Here is a 24,296-nt window from a genome sequence, read left to right as displayed (position 1 = left end):
TATAACCAGTCAGTAATTTTCTTTTTTTTACCACACCAGAGACGGGTCTGTAAAGCCAAAAGTTTGGTTGGGGTAAGTCTAAATCCAATTTTCCACCCCTGACGTCCGGCTATATAATGATCTTAACTAAGGCAGACAGCCATGGCAAATTTCAACACTTATAAGCCAACGGCTAACATGCTTGCTTGTGAGAAAACCATCAAACTTAGGTTGAAATAAGGCAAAATATAACCTCTTCAAACAGCACAGTAAGCTTAATAGTCTGGTTAGCCATACTTTTCAGTATTACAGATCCAAATAACCTCTTCCAAACAGCACTTCAAAGAAGAGAACTGTCGAGAAAATATTTAGGAACTTGAAAAACATGCAAACAAAAACAAACTTTGCATTTAGTACCTCAAGTGTGCGAATAAACAACTAAGTTACTAACTTCAAGAGCAATGCAGGTAAGCTCCTCAACCTGAACCTGCTGCTAGCTTTGATACTGCAGTGACATTTGCAGAAAAATCACGGGGACTGACAAAAGATGGAATCTTCTACACTGATTAAAAGAGAATAACAAGTGACAACAGTCAATCCATTTTACACATTTCTTTGAAGAATGGTGATACTTCTCAACAAGCTAATGCATACTAATCTTTCAACACCCAAAAAACAACTTGAAGCTTGTTGTATCCATGTGGCCACAACCAAATAATTACTTACATCAAGAGGCAGTATGCAACAGCAACTCCCATGCAGATCATATACAAAAATCTATTTCTTGACTAGTAGTAAAGATTATATAACATACCATCTTGTCCCTGCACTAACAGATGAAACATCTCAGAGCATACAGGCTTTTGGCCGAATAAAATTTCTCTGTTTATCCATCCAGGGGAGCCATTTTTTTTTTCTTTTCAAAAAGCAAACTGTTAAGAATTTCAATGATAACGATTGGTAGCTTTAGATCAATAATTTGGTGGCTAGAAGATGATGGGTAGCTTGGTGCCACAGATAGATTGATACATGATCTTCAATGGCTTTCTTTTAGCATTGAAATTTTCCTCCATTGGCACCACCAATAATTAGAACTTTAACATACCCAGAGGAATCGTCACTTAAATCACCAATAACCAAGCACTAATTATATTTTGTAAGAACATCTCCATAAAAAAAAGTTGGAGTCATTCAGGGATTTCTTCTAAAACTATCAACAGTCCTAGCTATAGAACCCAGATAAAATAAACCAATGGGGGGAGAACAAAATAAACCAGGCTTAAAAAGAAAGGCCTACTTGGTTGATCGAACAATTTAGCCTAAGCACTGTAGTTGAAATGACCAACACTACAAGATGAATTTTCCAAAAACATGCACACAACAAGATACTGATAAAGAAAGCTTCAAAACATAATCCTCATCCTTGTAAGGCTTTTGCAATTAATTAATTACCTTTGAAAAACTATCGTAACGGTCAAATTCTTCACCAACGAGAAGCAAAGACCGCCCTCCCCTTCCCACCAACCATCTCTTGCAAACACAATTCAAATATTAAAAGGAGATAAATTTGAACTATGTAGGCAGTAAAAATCCAAGGAAATTTAATATTGCAAATAAAATTTATGGCCAACAGCCTAATTTTCAATAGGAATATGTTACACAATTAGTTTCTGCTGAATCTGATTTTTTCAAGAAAACAACAATGTTCCACACCTTGCCATGCAAGCCGTGTCAATGAAGCATTTTCTATATGATGACCAGAGGAGAAGAATTGACGTTAAGCTGCAATTGATCTTCTTGACAGAAGGAAAAAAAAAAAAAAAATACATATCTTGAACCAAATAACCGTGAATGCCCTGCTAAAATAGCACTGGCAATCATCTGTCAAACACAATTCACAGCCCTCTTCCCTAACCTTAATCAGGTCCAATGGTCAAGAGTGATCAGAAAAATAAATTCAGGCAGCCTGAGCCAAATTACCAGATCCATTCTCTTAGCCAAACAAACCAGATGTTCCCAATTCCCCTTGCTGCAACTCCTTTCTGCGTTGTTCTTCTAAGGGGTCTGGACTCTTCATCACTCTCCGCAAACGCCTACAGAGATGTAAATTAACATGTCTATTGTTTAGATTAAGTTTGACAAGAAGTTAAACCACAAACTCATAAGTCTAACAGTTGTCATACCTGTCCTGAGCATGTTGAGCAGGAAAAGTAGGCATGAACTCTTTTGACTTTGGAAGAGGAACTTCTGAGAACCATTCATGATTAAGAGCGGCCTCAGCTGTAATTCTCTGCATTAAGACAACAAATCTTAGTAAATAACGAAATTGGATGAGGAAATCACGAGCAGCTGATCAGATAATTACCTTCTCAGGATCGTAAGTTAGAAGTTTGTTCAACAAATCAAATCCTGAATCAGAAAGAACTGGCGAACCGGTAAATGATGTCGCCGGGAATTTCTTACGCAATAAGTTGTACCTGAAAGGAACATGTCCGTGGTTAAAACGTACTATGAAAGAAAAGTAACTGGAAGGTCCCCAAATGAGGCCAGATAGCCAGACCAGAATCACCCAAAGCTGGAAGCCTGGGAAAACAGTGGAAAAAAAATAAGAAAAATGTGATAGATAAACACAGATTAAGTAACATCAACAATACTTACTGGTGCTTAACAAAGTTGACCCTTACTCCTGGAAGTTTGGAAAACCCAGGCCAAATAGCTTCATTGGGTGTGCCTAGGGTTCGAAATATCTGCAAGGTTCAAGGTAAGGGCATAAGCTTGCAAGCATAGCAACTATCTAGAATGTGCATTCGCTGTAATATAATATATAATTTTACCTTGTCAAGCTGATCAACTTCAGTTTTTCCATTAAACAGTGGTTGCTTTGATAATAGTTCAGCCATAATACAACCTAACGACCACATGTCAATAGCTGTTGAATACTGTTTTGTTCCCAATAGAAGTTCAGGTGCCCTGACAATATGCATGAACAAGTTAAAAAAATAAAACATAAAGCATTCTTTTGTTTACCGGACAGCAAACTTTCACAAGCCTTGTGCCATACATCTCTAACATACTCGGGTATATAAATGCCTCCAATGGTATAAAAGAGAATAGGAGAGTTGATATTAGAATAGTCATGAATGCAAGAAAAATGCAACTAACCTGTACCAAAGAGTAACAACCATATGTGTATATGTTTTCAAGGGGCTCCCATATTGCCGAGCTAGTCCAAAATCGCAGATCTTCAATTCTCCCTGATTATTCAAAAGTAAATTTGATGTCTTTAAGTCCCTGTGAAGCACCCAATTATCGTGAAGGTATTTAACACCCTCCAGTAACTGAAGCATCAGACATTTTACTTCACTTTGACTATATGGCTGTTTTATTGTCTCCATGAGTGCTTTTAGGTCATGCTCCATGTACTCCATTACCATAAAAATGCTATCAAGACTACTGCCCACCACCACTTCTTTTACATCAACAATTGAAGGGTGATGAAAAGACAGGAGAATGTTTATTTCCCTCAAAGAAGTCATGGGAAAACCTTCTCGTTCCTTTTCCATTTTCACCTTCTTCAATGCAACTATTTCCCCCGACTTTTTGTCTCTAGCTCTATATACAACACCATAAGTTCCTTCGTCAATCTTGTTCAATCTTTCAAATTCATCAACACTTCTACAGCCTTGAAGCATATTTACACTTCGTTGGGGAGGAGGGACACTAGGCTCTGCTTCCTCGGGAGCTTCTGTCTCATCCTCAGAATCAGTATCTAACCGGCTACTGCTAGTATCCATTCTACGAATTTCATCACCAAGATCCGTGCCTTCATCTTTCTCAGAATCATTACCAAGGTAATGATTCGCACTTGATGATCGAGACCGATCACCACGTTCTGTCGATTCAGATGATCTTGTCCCTGCTTCAGAGCCTTGTCTCATTATCTCCCCAATCTCTGGAGTTAATGATTTTCTTTGTACTCTGATGCCTTCCAATGACTCAGAAATTGGTGTTGTCTTCCGTCTTTTAGGCATTTCTTCGTCTAAAATTTCACCTTCATCACCAGGAGAGTTATTACCAGCAGCCCATCTCGAGGATGAAATGTTTCTTGTTGGAACATAATCATCATCCCCAAAATTTTCTGCTTCAGGATCAGCCTGCCATGGTTTCCTAAGTGAATCAGAAGAAGGCATCATTGGTGAACCACTTGCGGGGAATTCATCTGATCCATTGCCCCCAACAGAAGGTTCAACAAGAGAGGAAGGTAGCAAGTACTCAGGATCACTAATCCTACCAGCCTCAGCAGGTATGGCATCAAGAGTATCCAACATTGCATTAGGAGATTCCCTCTTCTCCTTCGGTGACGGCAGAGGTGAAGCTGCCACAGCCTTGGCGACCTTATTTCTTGTGGAAACAGTCTTTTCCTTTTCGTCTCTGTCCCAAACTATTGGTGAGAACTTCCTCTTCTTCTCTGGTGGAGAACGAATCCCATTCTCCACCACCTTTGCAGACTCGTTAATTTTAAATGGCAATCCGGACTCAGTGGCATCATCGGATCCACTCTCACTGGATAACTCGCCCGGCTCCCTATCCATTGTCCTGACAAGCAAAACCTTTTGCTTCACTCCGTGAGAAACAATACCACCACCGCTGCTGCCAGAGTCACTTCTACTCGAAGATCGTAGATTACCATTACCCACTTCCCTCTCTCTGATGTCCTTTTGCCTGACCCTAATTCTGTCTCTAACATCCCGCCCTCGACTCTTATTGTTTTCAGGGTTACCGCTCCGCGCCCGTTCATATCCTTCTTTCCCATTCACAACGTCAACACTAGAATCCCGGTCCTTCATATCATAGTCGCGATAACCCCCCATTCTCCCCGCTGCCATCGAAATACCAAACCCCACCCCGATGGTTCCCAAAGAAAACCCTAAATCCCCAATTTTTTCAATAAGAATATCCAGAAACCGGCCAGAAAAAATACGAGTCGAAACCCTAAATCCAAAAAAAATTCAGATCGCGAATAGAATCGCGAAGTGAACAAAAAACGAAGTACAACCCATAAAAGACTCGTAAAATTTCAACGAATCTCGCAGTATAAACGAAAAGTCGAAGAGCGATTCGAGGTTGAGAAATATACCCTTCAAATCGATGGCGCAAACTAAAAATTGACCTAGAGGCTATTGAACCCTAGCCTCAACCTCTAATCTGGACAGTCGTATTGGATGAACAGCGAAATCAATCGAAGAGAAATCCTGCAAGCGAGCGAAGTCCTAGATGGACGCGCAGAGAACCCTAGTCAATCGAAGACGAAACGACCATGGAGTCAGATGGAGAAATGGGGAAAGTTGTGATTCCGAGTATACAATACACGTAACCACATGGACGGTCTGGTTCAGTGCATTTGGTGGCTTTATTTATTATATAATATTATTAATTTATTATATATTATTAATTTATTAATGGATCTACGAAATCGGATTTCAAATGTAAATTCATTTCATGAAATTTTAGCCGCGAAAATCTGTTGATACATTTTTTAAATTATTTTCAAACGCTTAATTAAAATTTATAACTTATATTTTAGAAAATTAACTTATAAATAGTTGAGAAATATTTTGACTGGGTGGAGGGAAAATAAATAATAAAAAATAATTATGAGATTAAATAAAAATAAAATAAGGTAAATATAGGTATGTGTAATTATATCAGTATAAATATATATCTTCGTAATTAATATTAAATTCGAATTCGTTAGGATATAATTTTAGGAGATATTTGAACTAATTTAATTCATAAAATTTTCATTATTTGAACGAAACTCAATCTAAATAAATTCATAATCCAACCCAAAATCGATTAAATTTTTTGGATCATCTAATTTTTTGAACAATCATGTTCATAAAGTTTAAATNTTTTTTTTTTTTTTTTTTTTTTTTTTTTTTTTTTTTTTTTTTTTTTTTTTTAGATAAACTCTACCAACTTAAAAATTGAATTACAACTTAATTTAACCCTACCTTACTTTTAATAAAATTAATAATATTTAAGATCTGTAACTGATGTGAGCGATGACGGATAAATGTTTAATATTTATAGTTATTAATGTAATATGTATTGTAAATAAATATCATTTTTTAAATAGTTAAAAATATAATTCGACAATCATTCCAATTGAACAGGAATATGTTATAAACTCTATTCGAGGTGCTGAGATCATCAACCCAACTAACTCGTAATTTTGGATTGATCAAAAAGGATTTTCCAACACAATTTGTATACACTTCTGCTGCCTACTTTCAGAACTTGTAAACCCACTCTTATCACATGAATTACAATAGCCATAAAGTTGGGATGGTAGCTAATTTGTTAGGTTCCAAGGTCGATAAACATGGCAATGGCTTAACAAAATGTAGACCTTAGGTAGACATCAACAAAAGGAGGGCTTTATGTTCTTTTTGAAGTTCAAAGTGGCAAAAGGTCAATGGATTCTAATTTCGAACGATGATAGGCTAGCGAGCTTTTATTTTTCTAGTACTTTATGCCTTAACTTTCATAAACGCACGCCACCGCCACCATTACCAATTGTACTAAGATAGTAAGAATTTAATGCTCTAATCTTTCGATTAAGAATATAATGTTTTAATTATTCATAAGATACATTTTTTCCTAACCCCACATATTATATAAACTAGGGATGTGACACCAATTTTGTTGGGTCGATCTTGGGCTCAACAAACAATCTAATCTAACCATTCGGTTTTTTTTTTATCGAACCAATAATACGTACACTCAATTGGTTCAGTTCGGTTCGGTTCTTATTAGTTCAGTTTGGTCGGGTTTAATAAGCAGGGCTAGGTGGGGCGAGGGCTAGGTGGGGCGAGGGCGAGGGCTAGATACAGCAGGCGGCGACTACTCAGTGGTGAGTGCTGCTACCAACAGAGAGAAGGTAGCTTGAAGGAGAAGGAAGAAGGCAAATGACCAGTGCGCCTCACATAATCAGCTTTCTCCGAAGTCTTTACGGCCTTTTCGTTCAGTTTGGCCTCTGCATTTGCTCGCTTCTCCTCCGCCATTCTTCTCGTGGCCGCAAGCTTATTCCTCAGCTTCTCCTCCGCTCGACTCTTCATTCTCTCCGCTTTCACCTGTCATCGGTAAATTTTGTTTCCACATTCAAATTCATTCATTATTTCTATCACCGATTTATGGAGTTTTTGCGCTTAGTTACCTCCATTTTTCTCATCTCCGTTTCTGCTTTTCGTTTCTCGTGGTTTTCCCACGCTTGTATCTTCACTTCTTCGCGCTTAAATCTGCCATTGTTGGATGTTTGAATGGATGGGAGTGTAGATGATAATATGTAAGATTCTAGGATTATATTTGTAGTTTAATTTGATTGAAAATTTCTCGGCGGAAGAGAATCGTGGAGGAAGATTACCTGGCCATGTATTTGGCTCGTTCCGCTTCGTCCCAAGCCATTGCTCGAGTTTCTAGCGAGTTCATCTTCTTCGCTTCATCAGAATCCCGATTATGCTCAACTAATTTTCCGGCATTCGATTCTTCTCGACTTTGATTTGCGTTCGATTCCTCTCTGCCATCACTGGATTGAATCCTCGATTGAGAGATTGCAGTAGCTTGCTTCACTCGATCGTAACTCGCTGGAGTTGACGATCCGGATGATATAGGGCTACGCACTGCCGGTGTAGTGGCTCGAATCGGCGTCGCTGTTCTCGAAGGTTCTTGGCTCGCAATCGGAGTCATCTCTGTTCCCATATCCCTCACGCATATGGACCTTAAGCCCGGCGGCGCTGGATTCGCAATCTGTTTATTTATTCGCCAAATTGAATCCTCATAATCGACCTTTTTCGTTTCTTCTTCGTATGGATTCGCCATTGCAGAAACGGAGCATCCGCGTTGCTGTTCTTCTTCTTCTTCATCGTTGCTCGAATAGTCCTGCTCCTTCTGTGGCACCGGAGCTATAAGCCTCAAATCGTCGGCGTTCGAGTTTCTCGGCGTGGTTTTCACTGGATTCTTTTCTCCCCCTTTTGATAATCCAACAAGCCATTTTTGGGCGTCGTCCCATTTCGATGGCGTTGGTTTTCCTAACGCTGTACGGTGATGTGAAGCTCGTTTGCCTCCATTTCCTTTCTGAAACTCGAAGCTTATTGCGCTGCCCGAGAACTCCCGAATTGGCTCCTGATTGTAGCAGATTTTATCCTCAACAGGCTTCATCATCGGTCTCTTTTCTTAGCTAACTGCACTTCTAATCTAGAAAACTTCTGCAAAATCTGCACAGGTTCCGATCTTCTGCTTAGATCTAAACCCTAATTTGAGATCCATTTTCTTTCCCCATAGTGAAGAAACAGAGCAAAAGGGGCAGAGGATTAGATACAGAATGGGTACTGAAAATTGAAGCTTCAAAAATGGAGTAAAGCTTCAAATGGCAATAATGTCAGGTGAGTTTGTATAGCTAAAGAAAGCAAATAGAGAGAGCGATTTCTCAAAAGCCATGGGAGTTCGGGAAGTTGCAGAGTTGAAGTTGAAGAAGATAATGTTTTGAGATCCCCATTGAAGGTATTAAAAAAAAAAAAACTGTATGGATCAATGGAAAATATGGTAAAAATAAAAAAAAAAAGAAAATTAATAAAATATTTTTGTGGAAATCAATGGAATTTTTATATACGGTTGTCCTAACGGTTACTAGCAGAAGATGGAAATATGGTTGACACGTGGACGGTGGAGATTGAGAACGTGTCAGTTGTTCAGAAGAGTGAAATTTGATAATTGAAGTTTAATGAGGTGGTGGGGGGAGTTTCTGACCCTTTCACATGGCCGTGATGGGCCAAACTTATGAGATCTGAGCCGTACATTTCTTTTTGTAACTTTCTGGATTAAGAATTTATAAAATTATGATTTAACTAGATCTTTTATGGGAATAAGAGCGAATCAAATGATGCCACGTCGTATTATTGTCACGTTTCTGAGCTTAAGGGAATTGGGCCGGACCAGAAATGGATCATATAGGTAATGGGCTTTGTTCGGAAACTGAAAGCCCAAATATGCATTGCATCTGGTCGGACGTGAATATTTTATTTTGGTTATTAACTCCCATTTTATCGCATATTTTCATTTATTTGGTTCATATACTAGAATTAAACATTGTCTAGTATAAACATTGTTTTGAGACGTGAAGTCATTATCAAAGAGACTTTGTAGTGTGAGAGATTGGCTACCACTTGCATGGAGGAGAATTTCTTCTCTCCAATCCCGTAAATCTTTGTATCACTTTGTTTAATTTTTATTTGTGGGTGCGTGAGTGCGATCGATATTGCTTCTGCTTCCGCTACAACAATTGAGTATCAAAACATTTTAATTGTGGCATTTGGGTAGAACATTTAGATTGTGACATTAAGGTACAACAAGTGATATCAAGAGTATGTATTTTTTTGTTGTGGCATTTCAATTGACCAATTCCCTCATACTCCCTACTGTATCAGAATTGACCAATTGTGTCGTTTTCTTATGAAGATTTCCTGAATGCTGCTCTCAAGGTAGTGAAGGAATTCAAAACTTCTGTTATGGTATGCATTTTATGGTCTGCTGATATCATCAGTATTGAGTCAAGCAGCAATGAAGAACTTCATTGATGTTCAAGAAACTCAGCAATTATGAACATCACCATCATGGTGGAACGTCTGTCAGATGACCGACAAAGGAGCGATCCTAGTTCGGCCCGATGGAGCATATTGCTTGGAGAGTTAAGTTTCTGGGGATCCATGCACAGAACTGAGAAGAGTTTTCACTACTCTTTTGAAGTCATATGTTTTGATTATTATTTTCTATTCTTTAGGGGGTTTTACTTGAGGTTTCTCATAGAAAGTGCATAGAAAGTGCAGTACCTTTTACCATTGCCGTAGTTTATTGGGAACTTGGGAATCGTTGCAGAATGAAATGTACTCTACTCTTCATAAAGTTCAACATTGTAGCACTTAACTTTAACAATAAAGATCATTAGTAATACGATTTGTAGGCGTGATATCATTCTTAAATACACATACTATTGTGAACGATCACTTCCACAATTGTGGCACTAATAGACCAAAAAGCTTGAAATTTCAATTAAATGCAGTAGGATATGATTAGTATATCATCGACTTATTGTGACCTGCCTAGAATGGTCATATATCTCAAGACCCTAAGACCTTTCACACAGTGAAGAAAGGCCGAATAGAAGGGGGCACTATACAAGATTTGTACGACTCGACAAGTGAAGTCGGAGAAAATTAGCTAGTCATAAATGGACTTTCTATCAATAAAGTAATAATATAATCATGCATTATGTTATCCAGAATTAGTTGAGTAGTAACCACAAAGTTGGAAGACTACATGAATCAGAATTGAGTCGAAGCAAATGGTATTAGAGTTATCTAAAACTTAAGTGCTAAGAGCTATATGTTTGTTTTCTGATATACTGCAGATGTCGCTGCAGCTTATTGGTCCTTCCTATTGCACTAAATACGGCAATCAATCAATCAATCAAACAATGATTCTGAAATATCTCATTGATCAAAGGTTATGTGCAGACCATATTCACAAGAATAATTTCATACTCAAGTTTCCATCAAACAGCCTTCATTAAAATGATGAGATCAGAGCAACACCTGGTTTATCCGCTCGATCTTCTTCAGCACAATGATCAAGGCCTAGTCATTATGATCATCAAATGGCCAATTGAAGAGGTGACAATACCAAGCAATCCTCCAGCTACAACCTGTTGGAATCAAATAGAATGTAGCCACAACGTTAGAAAGAATGGCCTCAAATCTTTCTTCAATGAAAGTGAATCCTGAATATGCTATTCTCATACTATACTTTAAGGCAATTCATTGGAATCCTGACTTCTTTTGTAGATAACGTAAAAAAGCTACAAATGAATATCCTTTACTTGTTTTAGCTGCTCTTTGAAACCAGAAGGTGCCAACACATTGAGAAAGCATTCAAAAAATCAGTTATTCAAAGGGCACTCCATGTGTCCACATCATTTCCAGTTCCACAATATACCAAAAGTGATAGTAAAAACTAACAATCTCCCATTTTATCACAAAGCTAATTTCATAGTCTTCAACATGCATATGAAGGTCATGGAAGCCTGAATTTGCAGTGAAATAAAAATGATATTTCATTAACATGTCACTTTCATAGACAAGAATCAATTACTGTACAGTGTCATCATAATGGAAACCTGGGGAGGGGTGTGGCCAAGAAGTTCTCGCAATGGTCTGCTCTCAGCCAAAGGATGTTCAGCAGGAAGTTCATAAACTATTTGATTCAAAACCTAAAAAAATAAAACTAGTTAGAGTATATTAAACAGTCAATAGAAAAGATAAAGCTTTAAGATATAACAGTAATGTCCAAATAAAAGCAATTGAGTAGAAAAGGAAAAAGAAAAGGAGGAAGAGTCATTTTCTTGGGAGTATCGTGAGATCCAACGTCGATTGGCGAGGGAAACAAGTGTCAGCAAGGATACTGGGCCTCGAAGATGGGTGTATTGTGAGAACCCCACATCGATTGGAGAAGGGAACGAGTGCCAACAAGAACACTGGGCCTTGAAGGGGGCCTTGAAGGGGGTGTATTGTGAGATCCCACATTGATTGGAGAGGGAAACGAGTATAAGTGAGGACACTGGGCCTCAAAGGGGGAGTGGATTGTGAGATCCTACGTCGGTTGGAGAGGGGAACGAACATTGTTTATAATGTCATTTTAAAAATACTGAGGAGAGCCCAAAAGTAAAAGCCAAAAGAGGACAATATCTTTTAGCTGTGGGCGGGTTGGGCAAGCTGTTACAGGTATAGAACAAAGAAGCATATAACCTCTGCTTGGCGTCCAGCATGTAATCTCACACCAGTTGCATCGTACATTACCTGCCACCATTTTTTTTTTCTTAGAATCGTTCCAGGAAATTTACAACAACTTGAATCAGAATGGTAGGCATAAAATGAATAAGGAGACCATACAATACATGCTAAGATCAATGCAACAGCAAAGACTGATGCTCCAAAGCCTTCTTGGAGGCCAATGGCTACAGCAAGAGCAGAAACAGTGGAAGAATGAGATGAAGGCATTCCCCCCGATCCAATTAGTCTCTTAAAATCCCATCGTCGTTCCTTATACCTGAAATGTAACAAGAAATTGATTGGTTCTTCAATGCCGTGATCAAGTCTTGAGGAAGAAAAACAGAATCCAGATTTCATGGGAACATCGGTTATCACTAACAAACAAGAACGCTCGTACGATATTCATATGCAGTGAAAACCTAAGAATTGAATCAGATCCGAAGGAAATGAGAAAATACCAGGAGGTGAAGAACTTGATGAACTGGGCAACCGCGAAGGAAATGAGAGCAGAAATGAGAGGGAAATTCGTAAAAGCCGTAGATGAAAGGGAGGAAGGAGCCCTAGAAGGTGGCCCGTTGATCGACGAACCTGAAGAAGCCGTCACATGACCCATTCCTCGATTCAATCGGCTTCGCAGACGAAATTGTTCTCAATTCTGGTGGGCAAATTCAAATTCTTGTTGTTATTACAGAAAGAACGGGATTGTTCTTGGGATTTTGTTGTAATTACAGAGAGAAATGGTTAGTTGGAAATAGGGCAGCTTCGATTTGGTGGGTTCTTTTTTCTATGTTCTTATTCAACCAACGCTTTTCCGCTCTTTCTCTCTCTTACCCGTTCCATTTGGATCTCCAATCTCTCTCCAAACCCAAATATTGAATATGCCGTTCCCTCGAATATGCTCTTTTTATCCCAAAGTTTTTTTTAATTATAATTATTACTATTTTTTATTTTCAAATTTACCAACAGATACAAAATTAAATATTTAATTATTTATTAAATCTCAAAGCTAACAGAAATTTTAATCCAAATTTAATCTTATTATTAAGTTATATCGACATTTAAAAATATTTTTCACGGCCGATAAGAAAATTAAAGGTTCAAATTCTCTTCGAATTAAAAATAATAATAATAATTCTAAAACACTTTGTGAAATAAAAAAATATTAAAGAACGAAGATGTAGTTCAATAATTAAAATATATTTAATTTTAGTCCCTAAAGTTTAAAAATGGATATTTTAATCCCTAAATTTTTCTAAATGATCCCTAACTTGACTTTTAACCTAACAAAATATTAATTAAATCATCCTATGCTTAGATTAATCAAGTTGCAACATTAGCAACCACTAGACAAGTAACAGAATACAATTAATATTGTGTCTCTTCTATATCAATATAACGACCAAGTCAACATTCTATTAAATAAACTCGAGAGACCAAATAACAAAAATTACACACAGATCATAATATAATGTTCTAAAAGTAAATATATTTGATTGGAATGAAAAAAAAAAAAATTAAAAATTTAAGATTATTTTTATTTCCTTAATGGGTGTGATACTAGGCATCCAAAGACTGAGTCAAAATTTTAACGTTTATCTAATTTCCACCAATTAAACACAAATTTGAAATTCGAATAAATAACACAGATACTTAATTAAGATAATTAATCGTGCACGAAACTTAAAAAGCCTAATCCACATAGGACTCGATAATAAGGCCTAATCCACACAGGATTTGGTTATCGGTTGCAGCTATTAAGTCTGCCCCGCCGCCAGCCCCGCCGCACAGCCAAGCCAATGGAGAGGTTGCTTTAATTTGAAGAAGTGGTATAAGAAGAAAAGGAAGACCCGACTTGTAGAGGCCAATTCCCTCCACTTGAAAGCCTTGGAATATTCCATTTAAAAGCATAACTTCTCTACCCATCAGAATTTATACCCACTTTCTTTTTTGTTTCTCCTCAGTCATTGGCAGAGCTTTTTGCAGTTCGAGTATCGATCTCGATGGAGTTTCAAATGCCCGAGAACTCATCACCATTGGCCTTGTTGTTGTTCTTCTTCATGTTTCTATTTGTATATGTATTCGCTTACTTGGTTGTGCTCCAGAACTGGGGGCCCAAGCACAGGATAGAGGCCTCAAGCTGCTTCATATCACTCGCCCATGGCAGTCCCGTCGTCATCATGGCCATCATTGCAATTCTCCAAGCTCCAAACATGGCTGATTTCGCCGCTCTCAATACCAAATACCAGGGCCTTGTCCTCGAGTACAGCATGGCTTATTTCTTGATGGATCTTCTTCACTACATACTGTTTTATCCACGAGATTTCGTCTTTATATGTCATCATCTGGCAGTGCTTTACGTGTTCGCTACATGCCATTACTTGGTTCGTCGTGGTGCTCTGCCCATTCTGGTGCTTTTGGTGCTCGCGGAGTTCAGCAGTGGGTGCCAGAATGTTTGGACCCTAGCGGGTTACAGAAGGGCTGATGTGCCGGCCGCCGCTAAGTTTCAGGACTTCGTGTCTCCATATTTCTTCACCTTTTACAGCATTCTCAGAGGGGGCTTCGCGCCTGTCTTTCTGCATAAGATGGGAGAATTTTATGTCAGCAGTGCAGCAGAAAATTTGATTCCTAAGTGGGCTTGGATTTCATGGATGGGTGTAATTGGAACTGCCATTTTAGTTAGCATATTGTGGGTCGGAAATCATTGGGTTCTCTGGTTTCGACGTACAAAGCATGGGAAAGCAGTGTGAACGTATTTTAGACTTTTAATTCTTATTTAGCTTAGGCTTAGGGATAAGGATGACAACAGGTGGTTGAATTGTTTATGCTATTATTTAATTTTTAAAATTTCTACTAATATGCATATCTCACGATCAAATTAGTTCCTTTTTTTCTTCAGTTTCTTAGTATAACAATTCCAACACGAGTAGTGAAAGATTCAAACTTACTATTTTTGAAAAGCTACTATGACTAATACACTGACCAATTGAGCTATGCTAAACTAACCAATGAATTCTTTCCCAAGGTATAACCGCCCTGCTCTCCTCTTTCACAAGGACAATAATATACACTATAGTATTCTATTGAAAATCTCATATCTATTTGATAATTTAATGAATTAAACTACAACCAATTCTGTTACCTGTAACTTAAGGGTCGTGTTGAAACTGAAACTGAACAAGATTTGGCAGGTCCATCGTATGAGTCAAACAGAGAGGGCTAGACAGCAAGTCCACTATTCATATGCTGACAACTGAAGAATTTATCTGGTCAGGCGTGCCGAATAGCTTTACAAAAGTACTCCTTCATCCTTGGCTGATGTTTCGGGATTCACACATACGCAGCTCTCTTGCTCTTCCTCTGAACCTCCTTCATTGAGGGATATAACCTGACGAAGTGGAAGGTCATTGAAGCTCTTACAAACATGTACGTTTTATCTGCTTAAAGGCAAAATATGAGGTTGAGCTCTAGTCGCTGGTCTACTATAACATGTATCAAAATTGTCACACTTTGCTTTCATCACAGACGAAGTTTTGACAATAAATAATTGATGTAAGATAAAAGGCAAAACTGACAGTAATACGTAAATTGTACTGTACAACAATGAAATGATGTGGACAATCCCTTACCTTCCCCGAGCGTTTCATGTTGGATAGAAGAATGAGAACATTGGATGAAAGTTATCACTCTTGAAATGTCTCATGGAAGGTTAAAGGCCTTCATTTTGTGGCTATACAAAGCCAGGTATATTATCTTTGTAAAGTAGACTTCAAAAATGTAGTAAATGCATTTGTGCTTTTGTGCTTTCTTTTAGCCAATTGCTAAGTTTCTTTGCAATTCTATGTAGTTTAGGTTGAATGTTTAGAATCATGCAAGCTTGGCATGGTCGATCTTACTTGTGGAGTGATTTGAATCTCAAACAAGTGATCTTGCCTTGAGGTATTCGATCAACAAGATAACCCGAATCTTATTTCCCCTTGAGGTTCTTGGATATATTTAGATCTAAAATTCTTATTCTTCAACAAGGTTCTTAGATCAAATTTCCAAGAATTGCAATCATCTAAACAAAAAAAAAAATCAAATTGATTTGTTTATGAACTAAGGATTTGCATATCATGAGGGTTCTTAGATTCAACTTACTAGGATTACCGTAGTCCCGCTCTTTGTCTGAGAATATCCTATCCATGGTGCAGCAGGTTATCTTTGCCTGAAATCCATTATCGATGGAAATATCAGAATTCATTATGTATTAGTATGCATCAGACATCAGTTCTGTATGCTTTGAAAATTTACAACCATCGTGTCATTTCATTGCAACAACGAAGAAAACTAGGTAGTCTGGGTTTCAAAAAATGAAGACTGTCAATATTTGATTATCTTCCCTACTCTGGTGTAGGGGCGTTACATCAGCTAAAACAGGCTTGACCAACAGAGTTCACAGAAAACCATTGCATGGTTATTTCCTGAGTTTTTTAGAATTATATTATGTGGGTAGGAGGAATGGCTTTTTTGTTCATAATTTAGAACTCTCTTACATTTCCGATCAATCTTTCTTTCCAATCCCTTCTCCCTCAAATTAAAATAACAAAAGAACAAAAATCAAATCAAGTGCAGAAGGGAACTCAGGTAGCAAATCAAAAGGATCATCCCCCAAGGAGTCCCCCATTGTGCACTGGTTTCTTTTTCTCCTGTCAGATATCCAAAGAGAAGCGCAAGAACAACGAATGTTCAAAAGTCCTTTTCCCCCTTTTTTTTCTGATAAGAATTAAGAACTAAAAAATTATCTCATGGTATAAACTAAGCAAGTGTAGGTGCACGATACCCTAAACTAAATGTAATTCTTCACTTGTAAGCAATAGAATACCGAAGGACGGTTATTGTTATTCCTACTCCAGAATAAACACACATCACGTACAACAAACTAAAGGCTAAGATGATCGTAATGGGATCNTTTTTTTTTTTTTTTTTTTTTTTTTGTTTCGCTTCGTTATATGTTGATGTCTTTTTTAAATCAGGTAACAGGTAAATAGGTAAAGCTGCTAATGAATAGACTCGACTTTACAGTGGAGCATCCAGCGCTCATTTTTCCCTCTTTCTTTCTTTCTTTCTTTTCATAGTAACAAAACAACCAGCTATTAATTGATAAACAGTGATAGCAAACTTCAAACGTCCAACATAGAAAATCTGGATGAAAATAAGATATTCATAAAAAACTTGTTTGGAAATGCAAAGTTGTATCCATGTTTTACCTGATTTGCTTCCAAAAAGCCTGGGTTGGGAGACTGGATATCTGAACCAAAACCAATATAGTTCAACAGTAATCATTACTCAACATAATGAAGCTCCAGATTTGGAAGTAACTCAAATCCTAAGAATAAGTTACCAGAAGCCTAAGATCAGATGTAATGTCAAAAGCAGGCTGCAGAATAAGGCGATCTTTAATAATTTAATCATTAAAGAACTGATGGATCTGCCTCATCAATTTAGTATAAACAGTCATCTATTGAGAATCTATATCTGAAGGCAAAGATTGTAATGAACACACAACGAAAGATCCAATACAGAAGCGGGAGGAATCGCGCGTCAATGCTAACCAATCATGAACATAAACCAAACAAAAATGAGAAGTAGAGCTTACATTTCTTGAGAATCTCTTACTCTTCGTCAAACGTGAAACCACTCCTCTCGAACTCTTCTCCAATCTCGTCTTCCATGACACTGCCGATTCTTAGGGTTTGAAAAGATCCCGCGGTTACTCGTTTGAATCTCTTCCTCTTCATCAAACGACAACCTCACCAATTCATATGGGAAGGATATAAGTCGGTTCGGTTTTATTCAAAAATATAAAACCGACCGGATCATTTCATTTAAGTCGGTTCGGTTTTCAAAAATATTTTATAATTTGTTGAAAACAATAGGAATTTAAAACTATTTTCCTTTTCGGATTTTTTTATTTATTTAATGTGATTTGTTTTAATTATGGAACATAAATAGAATAAAATTTAAAATCGTCTGTTAAAAGAATTGCATGAAACTATCCAACAAAATTAATTATCCAAAAATTATTATCTAATATTTTGTTTTCATTTTAGTTCATCAATATTATAATATATATATTTTTTAAAAAAAAAAAAAAAAAAAAACATTGGTCATATTAAAGTGAATTAAACGGAGCCATTGCAAAGAAGTTTCAAGGAAACATCATCAAGCTCATATTGGTTGAGAATGAGAATTAAATTCTCTTAGACCTAATTTATCGCTGCTCACTAGTAGCTTAGCTTAATGGTAGAGCGATCGATGGTCCTACGTTCAAATCCTACTTATGATTTTCTTTGACCATTAAGAGTATGTAACCTGTTACTGTTTGTAACAGCCCAAGCTCACCGTTAGCGAATGTTGTTAGGTTCGAGCAATCACTCTTTAATGATCAAAGGAGATGGATTGTAAGATCCCATGTCGGTTGGAGAGGGAAACGAAACATTTCTAACAAGAGTGTGGAACCTTTCTCTAGCACCACATTGGTTGAAGGGAGAAACACAACATTTCTTATAAATATGTGGAAATCTTTCTCTAGCAGACACGTTTTAAAATCGCGAGGCCGACGATGTTACATAATGGATCAAAGCAGCAATATTTGCTAGCAGTGAATTTGGGCTATTAAAAATTGTATCATGGCCCGACACAGGGTAGTGTGCCAAGGAGGATGCTAGCACTCAAGTAGATTGGATTGTGAGATCCCACATCCCTTGGAAAGGGAAGCGAAATTCATTGGCCCCCAAAGGGGTTGGATCGTGAGATCTCCATCGATTGGGTTGGGGAGGGGAACTTCAAGGGCTATACGTAACGGGTTAAAAATTGTATTATAGCCAGACACCGAGTAGGAGTAGTGTGCCAAGGAGAATGCTGGCCCACAAGGGGATTGGATTGTGAGATCCCACATCCCTTGAAAAGGGAAGTGAAACTCAGTGGCCTCCAAGGGGTTGGATTGTGAGATCTCTCTCTACGAAACATGCTTTAAAACCATAAGAGCTATATGTAACGGGCTAAAGCTCAAACTGTTACAGTGTCGGTCTTTGTTTTTGATCGTAGAAATATTTGATATAATAATATTTATTGTTATAGTAGTATTAGAAATGAAAGCAACAAACATAAAGATAACCCTATTAGTATTTCTAAGCTAATGAAATAAGAAGGCATTCGATTGCAGGTAGAAACACACAATTCCATCTGTTTTTGGGGATTATTCTAACCTCCTTACGTTTCTTGAGCTCCTATTGAAGTACAAACTGGTTGGGGTAGAGAACATAGCCAATTATTTAATCTGGCTGCCAAATCCTGACTTCTGTGCTATAACAATTGGCTGCAACTTCTTGCTGTGATCATGTTCATGAGAAGAACTGGTAGTTCTTGGCTGAAAGGATGAGCGTTCTCAGGCCGCCGATGGGCGACAGGACCATCAGCAGAACGCCAAACACAATGCAAACCTGAAGCAATTCACACCAGTTTCAGTCACAGAATGGTTCAAAATATGATCATATGGCGTATTGGGTTTGCTGGAAAGTTACCCAATTTGTGGTCCATGATAGGCCGAATCTTTTGGGCTTGTAAATCGCTAGCCACATGGTGCATGGGAGCTGCACGTAAACAATAGGTCATATCATCAGGTGTTAGTTTTGTGAATATGATGTTGTGATGATAATTTAGATTAGTTTATGATGGTTTTCGTTACGAAGTAAGTTGTGGGCGCGAACGCCAGGCCTCCGAAGAACCCGAGCAAGCCACCGAAGAAAGGCACCGCTATTCCCACAAACATTGTAAAAGCTGCAGCCATTGAGTAGAACGAATAAATGTTTTATGAACTAATATTTTACCTTTATTAAAAATAAAATTTTAAATAAATGACCTGAACAACTCGAACCAAACTCTATTGAATTTTGGAGCCGGGTAAACTGAACCGGATGTTTTATCTTATTCAATTGATACACATGTCATATGATAAAACTATGTAGGGTAAACTGAACCATATATAAACTTTTAGTCAATATATTATACTTAGATGAACACGACCCTCCACAATGGTATAATATTGTCCACTTCGAGCATAAGCTCTCATGACTTTGTTTTGGGTTTCTTCAGAATGCCTCATTCCAATGGAGAGAGTATTCTTTGTTTATAAACCCATGATCATTCCCTAAATTAGCCCACGTGGGACTTTCATCATCCAACACTTCCTCTCGAACAAAGTGCGCCTCCCCTTAATCCAGGCTCGACTCCTTTGGAGTCTTAGTCATTTTTTACTGCCTTCGAGGAGGCTGCATTTTTTTATTACTGTTCTTTGTATTCACTTCGATGGGTTGTTATGCGATCTCAACAAACTCAACCCGAAAAATTTATGGGTTTTATAATTTGAAAAATGTTATAACAGAATTCACGAACACTCTAATGCATATATTCAAGAGATGAAAATTGTAACGAGAGGATTTAACTCACCGACGTATAAAGATCGAGTGATGAATCGAAGTCGGAAACAAGGAGTAAAGTTCCATCGTTTCACCAACAACGTCTCCATCATGTCGAACACGGGCATAGCATAAATCTATAAATTAAAAAGAAAAAAAGAATGGTTATATTGTGACAGTCTTATTGAATAATATTTTAAACAGAATTATCGGTACCTGGTAGCTGCCGATGACGTGGATGACGACGAACATGTTGGCAATGGCAATGAGCCAGGCAGGTTTTTCGAGGGAAATAAGGATGTTGTCTTCAACAGCATTGCCAAATACCCAATAGCCAATCATGGCGACAGGGAAATAGCATAAAGCGACAACGATGTAAGCCAAAACGACACCTTTCCACATGGGGCCTTTGGAGGGCTTCTCCGGCGTGGAGGGAATGGTGGCTTGGATCTCCAAAACAACGTTGTGGCCAGCAAACGCAAACGCCACTTCACCCAACCCACTCAAGAAGTGGAAAACGCCGTCCGATTTGGTCTTGGCTCTATAGCTGTAGTCCACGTCCGGCTGCACTCCTTTCTCCAAGGAAGCAACCCACGCCACCGTGGAGTAGCTGAGAGACATGACGGCGGCGGCGAGAGAGACGCCGGAGATTGAGTTGAAATTGGGGAGGTGGGAGAGGACGAAATGGATGGAGGCGAATATGACTATGAAGTAAGAGGTTTTGATGTTGGAGCAGTTGGGGCAGACTGTCTCGTGGAACTTCTTTAAGGACTTGCCGCCGGTGACCATGTAGACGATATTGACGCCGACTTCCACCGTTAGCTGCTGAGGAACCACGATCCATAGGCCAAGCTTCTCGCCGAAGGCGTGCTGGCCTAGCTCGTGGTACCTGTCGAACCTCTTCCCAGGCACCATCTCGTGCATCTCCACCATTTGCCATAGCGTGTACAGCGTAATGATCCATGACAGAATCATTATCACCGAACCAGGTCCCCTGCCAATTACCATCATTTTAATTTTAAAAAATTCAAAAAATTTAATCCCCAATTGCAAATATTACTCAAAATTACAATTATATTAGAAACCCTTTAAAATTTTAAGCCAAATTTTGGATCTAGAATGGTGTGTCATAACATAGATTTGGATTAAGTTATGACAACCCAGATGCAGTTCAGCAAAATGTAGAGGGTGAGGATAGTTCTGCATCCAGACTGACCCTTCGAGCATTACAGAAAGCATCGAATGCTCTGGTTACAGAATAGGAGGTTTCAATCGCCTTTAACATAGATTTGGATCGTCACTTATTATGACAACCCAGATGCAGCGCAACAAAATGTAGAGGGTACGGGTAGTTCCGCCTCCAAACTGACCCTTCAAACAGAACAGAAAGCATCGAATGCTCTTGTTACAGAATAGGTAGGAGAGAAGTTTTCAGTTGCCTATAACATAGATTTGGATTGTCACTTATTACGACAACCCAGATGAGATAGTGACTTATAACATAGATTTGGATCGTCACTTATTATGGCAATCCAGAGGAGACATTATCTTCCCTACCTAACTAGGCTGCACCACATACAACTTAGCAAAATGTAGAGGGTGAGGGAAGTTCCGCCTCGAGACTGACACTTCAAGTAGTACAGGAAGCATCAAATGCTCTTGTTGTAGAATAGGCAGGAGAAAAGGTTTGGATTAGAGGTCTTTCTCTTTGTGCAAATCTAGAGCTAGTATCCAAGGTTTAGCCCACCACTCCATCATTCTAAGTCAGCTTCCATCCAAAATATTAATTTCAAGTGTCGTTTTTTGAAACATTTAGAAAATGTCAAAAGAATCTATGAAAATGCAGCCAAAATCTCACCGTCATTAGATAAGTAGAGGATTCACAGTATATCAGTAGGGTCAACGATATCCAACGACACTAAACCTTTTTAAGTCAGGAGTACATACAATCGAAAATATGAAGTGGGTCGTGTCTAAAACAAGTAGCAAAATTGAAAAAAGAGTATCTTTATCATGATATCTATGGAGAGAGAGAGAGAGTACCATCCGAGTTCAGACATAGCATAAGGGAGGCTGAGGACGCCGGCGCCGACCATGGCAGTGACATTATGAAAAGCAGCATACCACCATTTGGCATTCCTAGAAGAAGTGATCGGAAGCCAGTCGTCGATGGCTTTCTGATTGGCAGCGCCAGCGTTGGGTGACGGATCTTGATCATGAGCCATTTTTGTGCTTGATTTTACGACACACCAATTAAAAGACTCAATAGATCGAACCAGGATGAGCTTATTGTTCCACACTAGTAGCTCCCATATTTAAAGGGTCTTAACACACAATCTATAATTAGTGGGTTATTAATTGTATGGCTTATAAACATTCATGTTCTGTCCAATTTTTACCTTTTCACCTTGTCTTGCCTGTTCCTCGTTTGAATCTAGGAATCTCCGAGTTCTGAGGTGGTCTGTGTCAGCATATCCATGTCCACACTACATTTTTACCTTTCTACCCCTCTTTGCCACCTAATTCTTTGCTTCTATTCATCCCCCATTGCTGCCCTTTATGGTAATTAATTAAATTGGGTTTGGTTTTACCAAAATAAATGAATTATTTCCATGTTTTTATGAACAAATTCAACCGTCAATGAGAAAAGTGGTTATGGGAGTGAATGATTTGTTATGATGGATGTTTTGATTCATTCATTTTAATTACTAGCAAACTTTGTTTGAATAAGAAAAAACATTACTTAGACCGAAAAAGCTTTGGCGTGGTGTGTTTTTGAATTATGGGTTGGATTCGAAAAACGTACGTGTCACGTGATAGGTCGAGATGCCTAACTCTTTTCATTGGTGGAAGCGGTTCGTATAAGATTAAAAAGTAATTTTGGTTATCTATGGTCTAATCTAATGCTTTTAAGTTATAATAACTGCAGTATGCGGATGGAACTATATGCTAATGTGTTAGATGTCATGTTTTGGCGACGAGTGTTTTTAGTTTAACAATTGCTGGGTGAAGATTAAATCATCGATTTTTGAAATAGCGTGCAGCACGTAATATTGTCATATTTTATTTTACGTTTTTTAAATTAATAATTTTATGGTTTATTTTTCTATCATATTTTTTATTACGACAATACTTCGAGTGCATTATTGTCTACATCTATTTTTTTACGATCCACCTTGAAAATATAGTAGAACAAACTATATATATATATAGTTTTCAGAATGTTGTTGTCATGATGTTGATTCGGCTTATGCGACTACGACATTCGTATAACTTTGATCAATCGAAAAGAGACTTTGCTTTACTTCAGACTACTTGTTGAGTATTTCTTGAGACCAAAACTTTGATAGGGTGGAGGGTATTTATACCATAGACAATTAATTCCTTAAATATTTGATGATTTATTTCTAAAATATATAAATGTTTTTAGAAAATGATTAGATATCTTTATTTCTAAAATATTTAAATCTCTTTAAATATTTAATCATTTATTCTTAGAATATATAAATGTTTTTCTTAAAATAATTAGATATCTTTATTCCTAAAATATATAAATGTTTTTCCTAAAATAATTAGATATTTTTATACCTAAAATATTTAATCCTTTATTTCTAAAATATATAAATGTTTTTCCTATAATAATTAGATATCTTTATTTCTAAAATACTTAAATTAGGCGGGGTTAGTCCGGCAGGTGTTAGCCTGGTCTAACTTCTATTGATGAGACGGGTGTTGGTCCCTGGATGGTCTAATTTCTATTGATGAGAGATTCTAGGACTGTCGCCCAATGTCCTCCTCTCTCAATTGAAATTTGTCTCATTAAAATGTTATAATCCATATAAGGGATCTTTTAATGAAGAAGATCTGTCAACCTAAGACAAGGAGAAAAGTCTATCTATTTTATTTAGTTATTCATTTAAACCAATGATTCATTACTGTAACATATAGCAACAAACATCGTGAAGCCCTTCTCAATGTC

At 37.8% G+C, this 24,296-nt stretch overlaps 5 protein-coding genes across 10 annotated transcripts; 1 reads left to right on the top strand and 4 right to left on the bottom strand.

The window, feature by feature from the left end:
* Window positions 1-249: 249 nt before the first annotated feature.
* Window positions 250-5,377, bottom strand: LOC111811862 (cyclin-dependent kinase G-2-like). 4 transcript variants are annotated; one of them, XR_002817624.1, is made up of 7 exons: window positions 3,142-5,377; window positions 2,814-2,949; window positions 2,638-2,726; window positions 2,540-2,562; window positions 2,345-2,456; window positions 2,163-2,269; window positions 250-2,072 (listed from the first exon to the last, which is right to left on the bottom strand). XR_002817624.1 is itself a non-coding variant. In XM_023698913.1 (7 exons), the coding sequence occupies exons 2-7, from the start codon at window positions 4,863-4,865 to the stop codon at window positions 1,973-1,975; spliced, it is 2,268 nt and encodes a 755-aa protein (XP_023554681.1). In that variant the 5' UTR covers window positions 4,866-4,971; window positions 5,117-5,377; the 3' UTR covers window positions 250-1,972. The 4 variants fall into 4 exon arrangements, 2 of the variants coding, with proteins under 2 accessions (XP_023554681.1, XP_023554669.1); XR_002817623.1 differs by lacking the exon at window positions 2,540-2,562 and having other exon boundaries at window positions 250-484; window positions 1,432-2,072; XM_023698913.1 differs by lacking the exon at window positions 2,540-2,562 and having other exon boundaries at window positions 3,142-4,971; window positions 5,117-5,377.
* A 1,194-nt stretch (window positions 5,378-6,571) lies between these two features.
* LOC111811882 (uncharacterized protein At3g61260) lies at window positions 6,572-8,576 on the bottom strand. The gene is made up of 3 exons (XM_023698928.1): window positions 7,406-8,576; window positions 7,199-7,280; window positions 6,572-7,115 (listed from the first exon to the last, which is right to left on the bottom strand). The coding sequence occupies exons 1-3, from the start codon at window positions 8,200-8,202 to the stop codon at window positions 6,906-6,908; spliced, it is 1,089 nt and encodes a 362-aa protein (XP_023554696.1). The 5' UTR covers window positions 8,203-8,576; the 3' UTR covers window positions 6,572-6,905.
* A 1,765-nt stretch (window positions 8,577-10,341) lies between these two features.
* Window positions 10,342-12,722, bottom strand: LOC111811897 (uncharacterized membrane protein YuiD-like). Of its 3 annotated transcripts, none has more exons than XM_023698952.1 (5): window positions 12,320-12,722; window positions 11,982-12,138; window positions 11,838-11,888; window positions 11,210-11,302; window positions 10,342-10,738 (listed from the first exon to the last, which is right to left on the bottom strand). In XM_023698952.1, the coding sequence occupies exons 1-5, from the start codon at window positions 12,472-12,474 to the stop codon at window positions 10,664-10,666; spliced, it is 531 nt and encodes a 176-aa protein (XP_023554720.1). In that variant the 5' UTR covers window positions 12,475-12,722; the 3' UTR covers window positions 10,342-10,663. The 3 variants fall into 3 exon arrangements, with proteins under 3 accessions (XP_023554720.1, XP_023554728.1, XP_023554737.1); XM_023698960.1 differs by having other exon boundaries at window positions 10,646-10,738; window positions 11,190-11,302; XM_023698969.1 differs by lacking the exons at window positions 10,342-10,738; window positions 11,210-11,302 and having other exon boundaries at window positions 11,668-11,888; window positions 11,987-12,138.
* A 682-nt stretch (window positions 12,723-13,404) lies between these two features.
* LOC111811888 (TLC domain-containing protein At5g14285-like) lies at window positions 13,405-14,721 on the top strand. The gene has a single exon (XM_023698941.1). The coding sequence runs from the start codon at window positions 13,862-13,864 to the stop codon at window positions 14,606-14,608; it is 747 nt and encodes a 248-aa protein (XP_023554709.1). The 5' UTR covers window positions 13,405-13,861; the 3' UTR covers window positions 14,609-14,721.
* Window positions 14,722-19,243: 4,522 nt separating this feature from the next.
* Window positions 19,244-22,542, bottom strand: LOC111777812 (lysine histidine transporter 2-like). Its single transcript, XM_023657534.1, has 6 exons — window positions 22,361-22,542; window positions 20,534-21,311; window positions 20,349-20,454; window positions 19,588-19,679; window positions 19,424-19,492; window positions 19,244-19,342 (listed from the first exon to the last, which is right to left on the bottom strand). Exons 1-6 carry the CDS (start codon window positions 22,540-22,542, stop codon window positions 19,244-19,246), a joined length of 1,326 nt encoding a protein of 441 aa, XP_023513302.1.
* Window positions 22,543-24,296: the final 1,754 nt, after the last annotated feature.

The sequence above is a fragment of the Cucurbita pepo genome, chromosome LG01 (assembly GCF_002806865.2).
Source record: "Cucurbita pepo subsp. pepo cultivar mu-cu-16 chromosome LG01, ASM280686v2, whole genome shotgun sequence".
Taxonomy (NCBI): domain Eukaryota; kingdom Viridiplantae; phylum Streptophyta; class Magnoliopsida; order Cucurbitales; family Cucurbitaceae; genus Cucurbita; species Cucurbita pepo.
This window is presented reverse-complemented; position numbering and strand designations above follow the sequence as displayed.

Bases quoted from the DNA above. Each gene is read 5' to 3' on its own strand.
- LOC111811862 (XM_023698901.1), bottom strand. From the start codon at position 4,865: ATGGCAGCGGGGAGAATGGGGGGTTATCGCGACTATGATATGAAGGAC. The intron at 2,457-2,637 runs GTAAGTATTGTT...TGTTCCTTTCAG, and splicing joins GTCAACTTTGTTAAGCACCA to GTACAACTTATTGCGTAAGA. The intron at 2,270-2,344 runs GTAATTATCTGA...GTCTTAATGCAG, and splicing joins TAACTTACGATCCTGAGAAG to AGAATTACAGCTGAGGCCGC.
- LOC111811882 (XM_023698928.1), bottom strand. From the start codon at position 8,202: ATGATGAAGCCTGTTGAGGATAAAATCTGCTACAATCAGGAGCCAATT. The intron at 7,281-7,405 runs GTAATCTTCCTC...CAACAATGGCAG, and splicing joins CGAGCCAAATACATGGCCAG to ATTTAAGCGCGAAGAAGTGA. The intron at 7,116-7,198 runs GTAACTAAGCGC...TACCGATGACAG, and splicing joins CGGAGATGAGAAAAATGGAG to GTGAAAGCGGAGAGAATGAA.
- LOC111811897 (XM_023698952.1), bottom strand. From the start codon at position 12,474: ATGGGTCATGTGACGGCTTCTTCAGGTTCGTCGATCAACGGGCCACCT. The intron at 11,303-11,837 runs GTTATATGCTTC...TTATTTTTTTAG, and splicing joins ATGCTGGACGCCAAGCAGAG to GTTTTGAATCAAATAGTTTA. The intron at 10,739-11,209 runs GTTTCCATTATG...TGATTCCAACAG, and splicing joins TTGGCCACACCCCTCCCCAG to GTTGTAGCTGGAGGATTGCT.
- LOC111811888 (XM_023698941.1), top strand. From the start codon at position 13,862: ATGGAGTTTCAAATGCCCGAGAACTCATCACCATTGGCCTTGTTGTTG.
- LOC111777812 (XM_023657534.1), bottom strand. From the start codon at position 22,542: ATGGCTCATGATCAAGATCCGTCACCCAACGCTGGCGCTGCCAATCAG. The intron at 19,680-20,348 runs GTGAGTTAAATC...CAATGGCTGCAG, and splicing joins CACTCGATCTTTATACGTCG to CTTTTACAATGTTTGTGGGA. The intron at 19,343-19,423 runs GTAACTTTCCAG...GAATTGCTTCAG, and splicing joins TATCATGGACCACAAATTGG to GTTTGCATTGTGTTTGGCGT.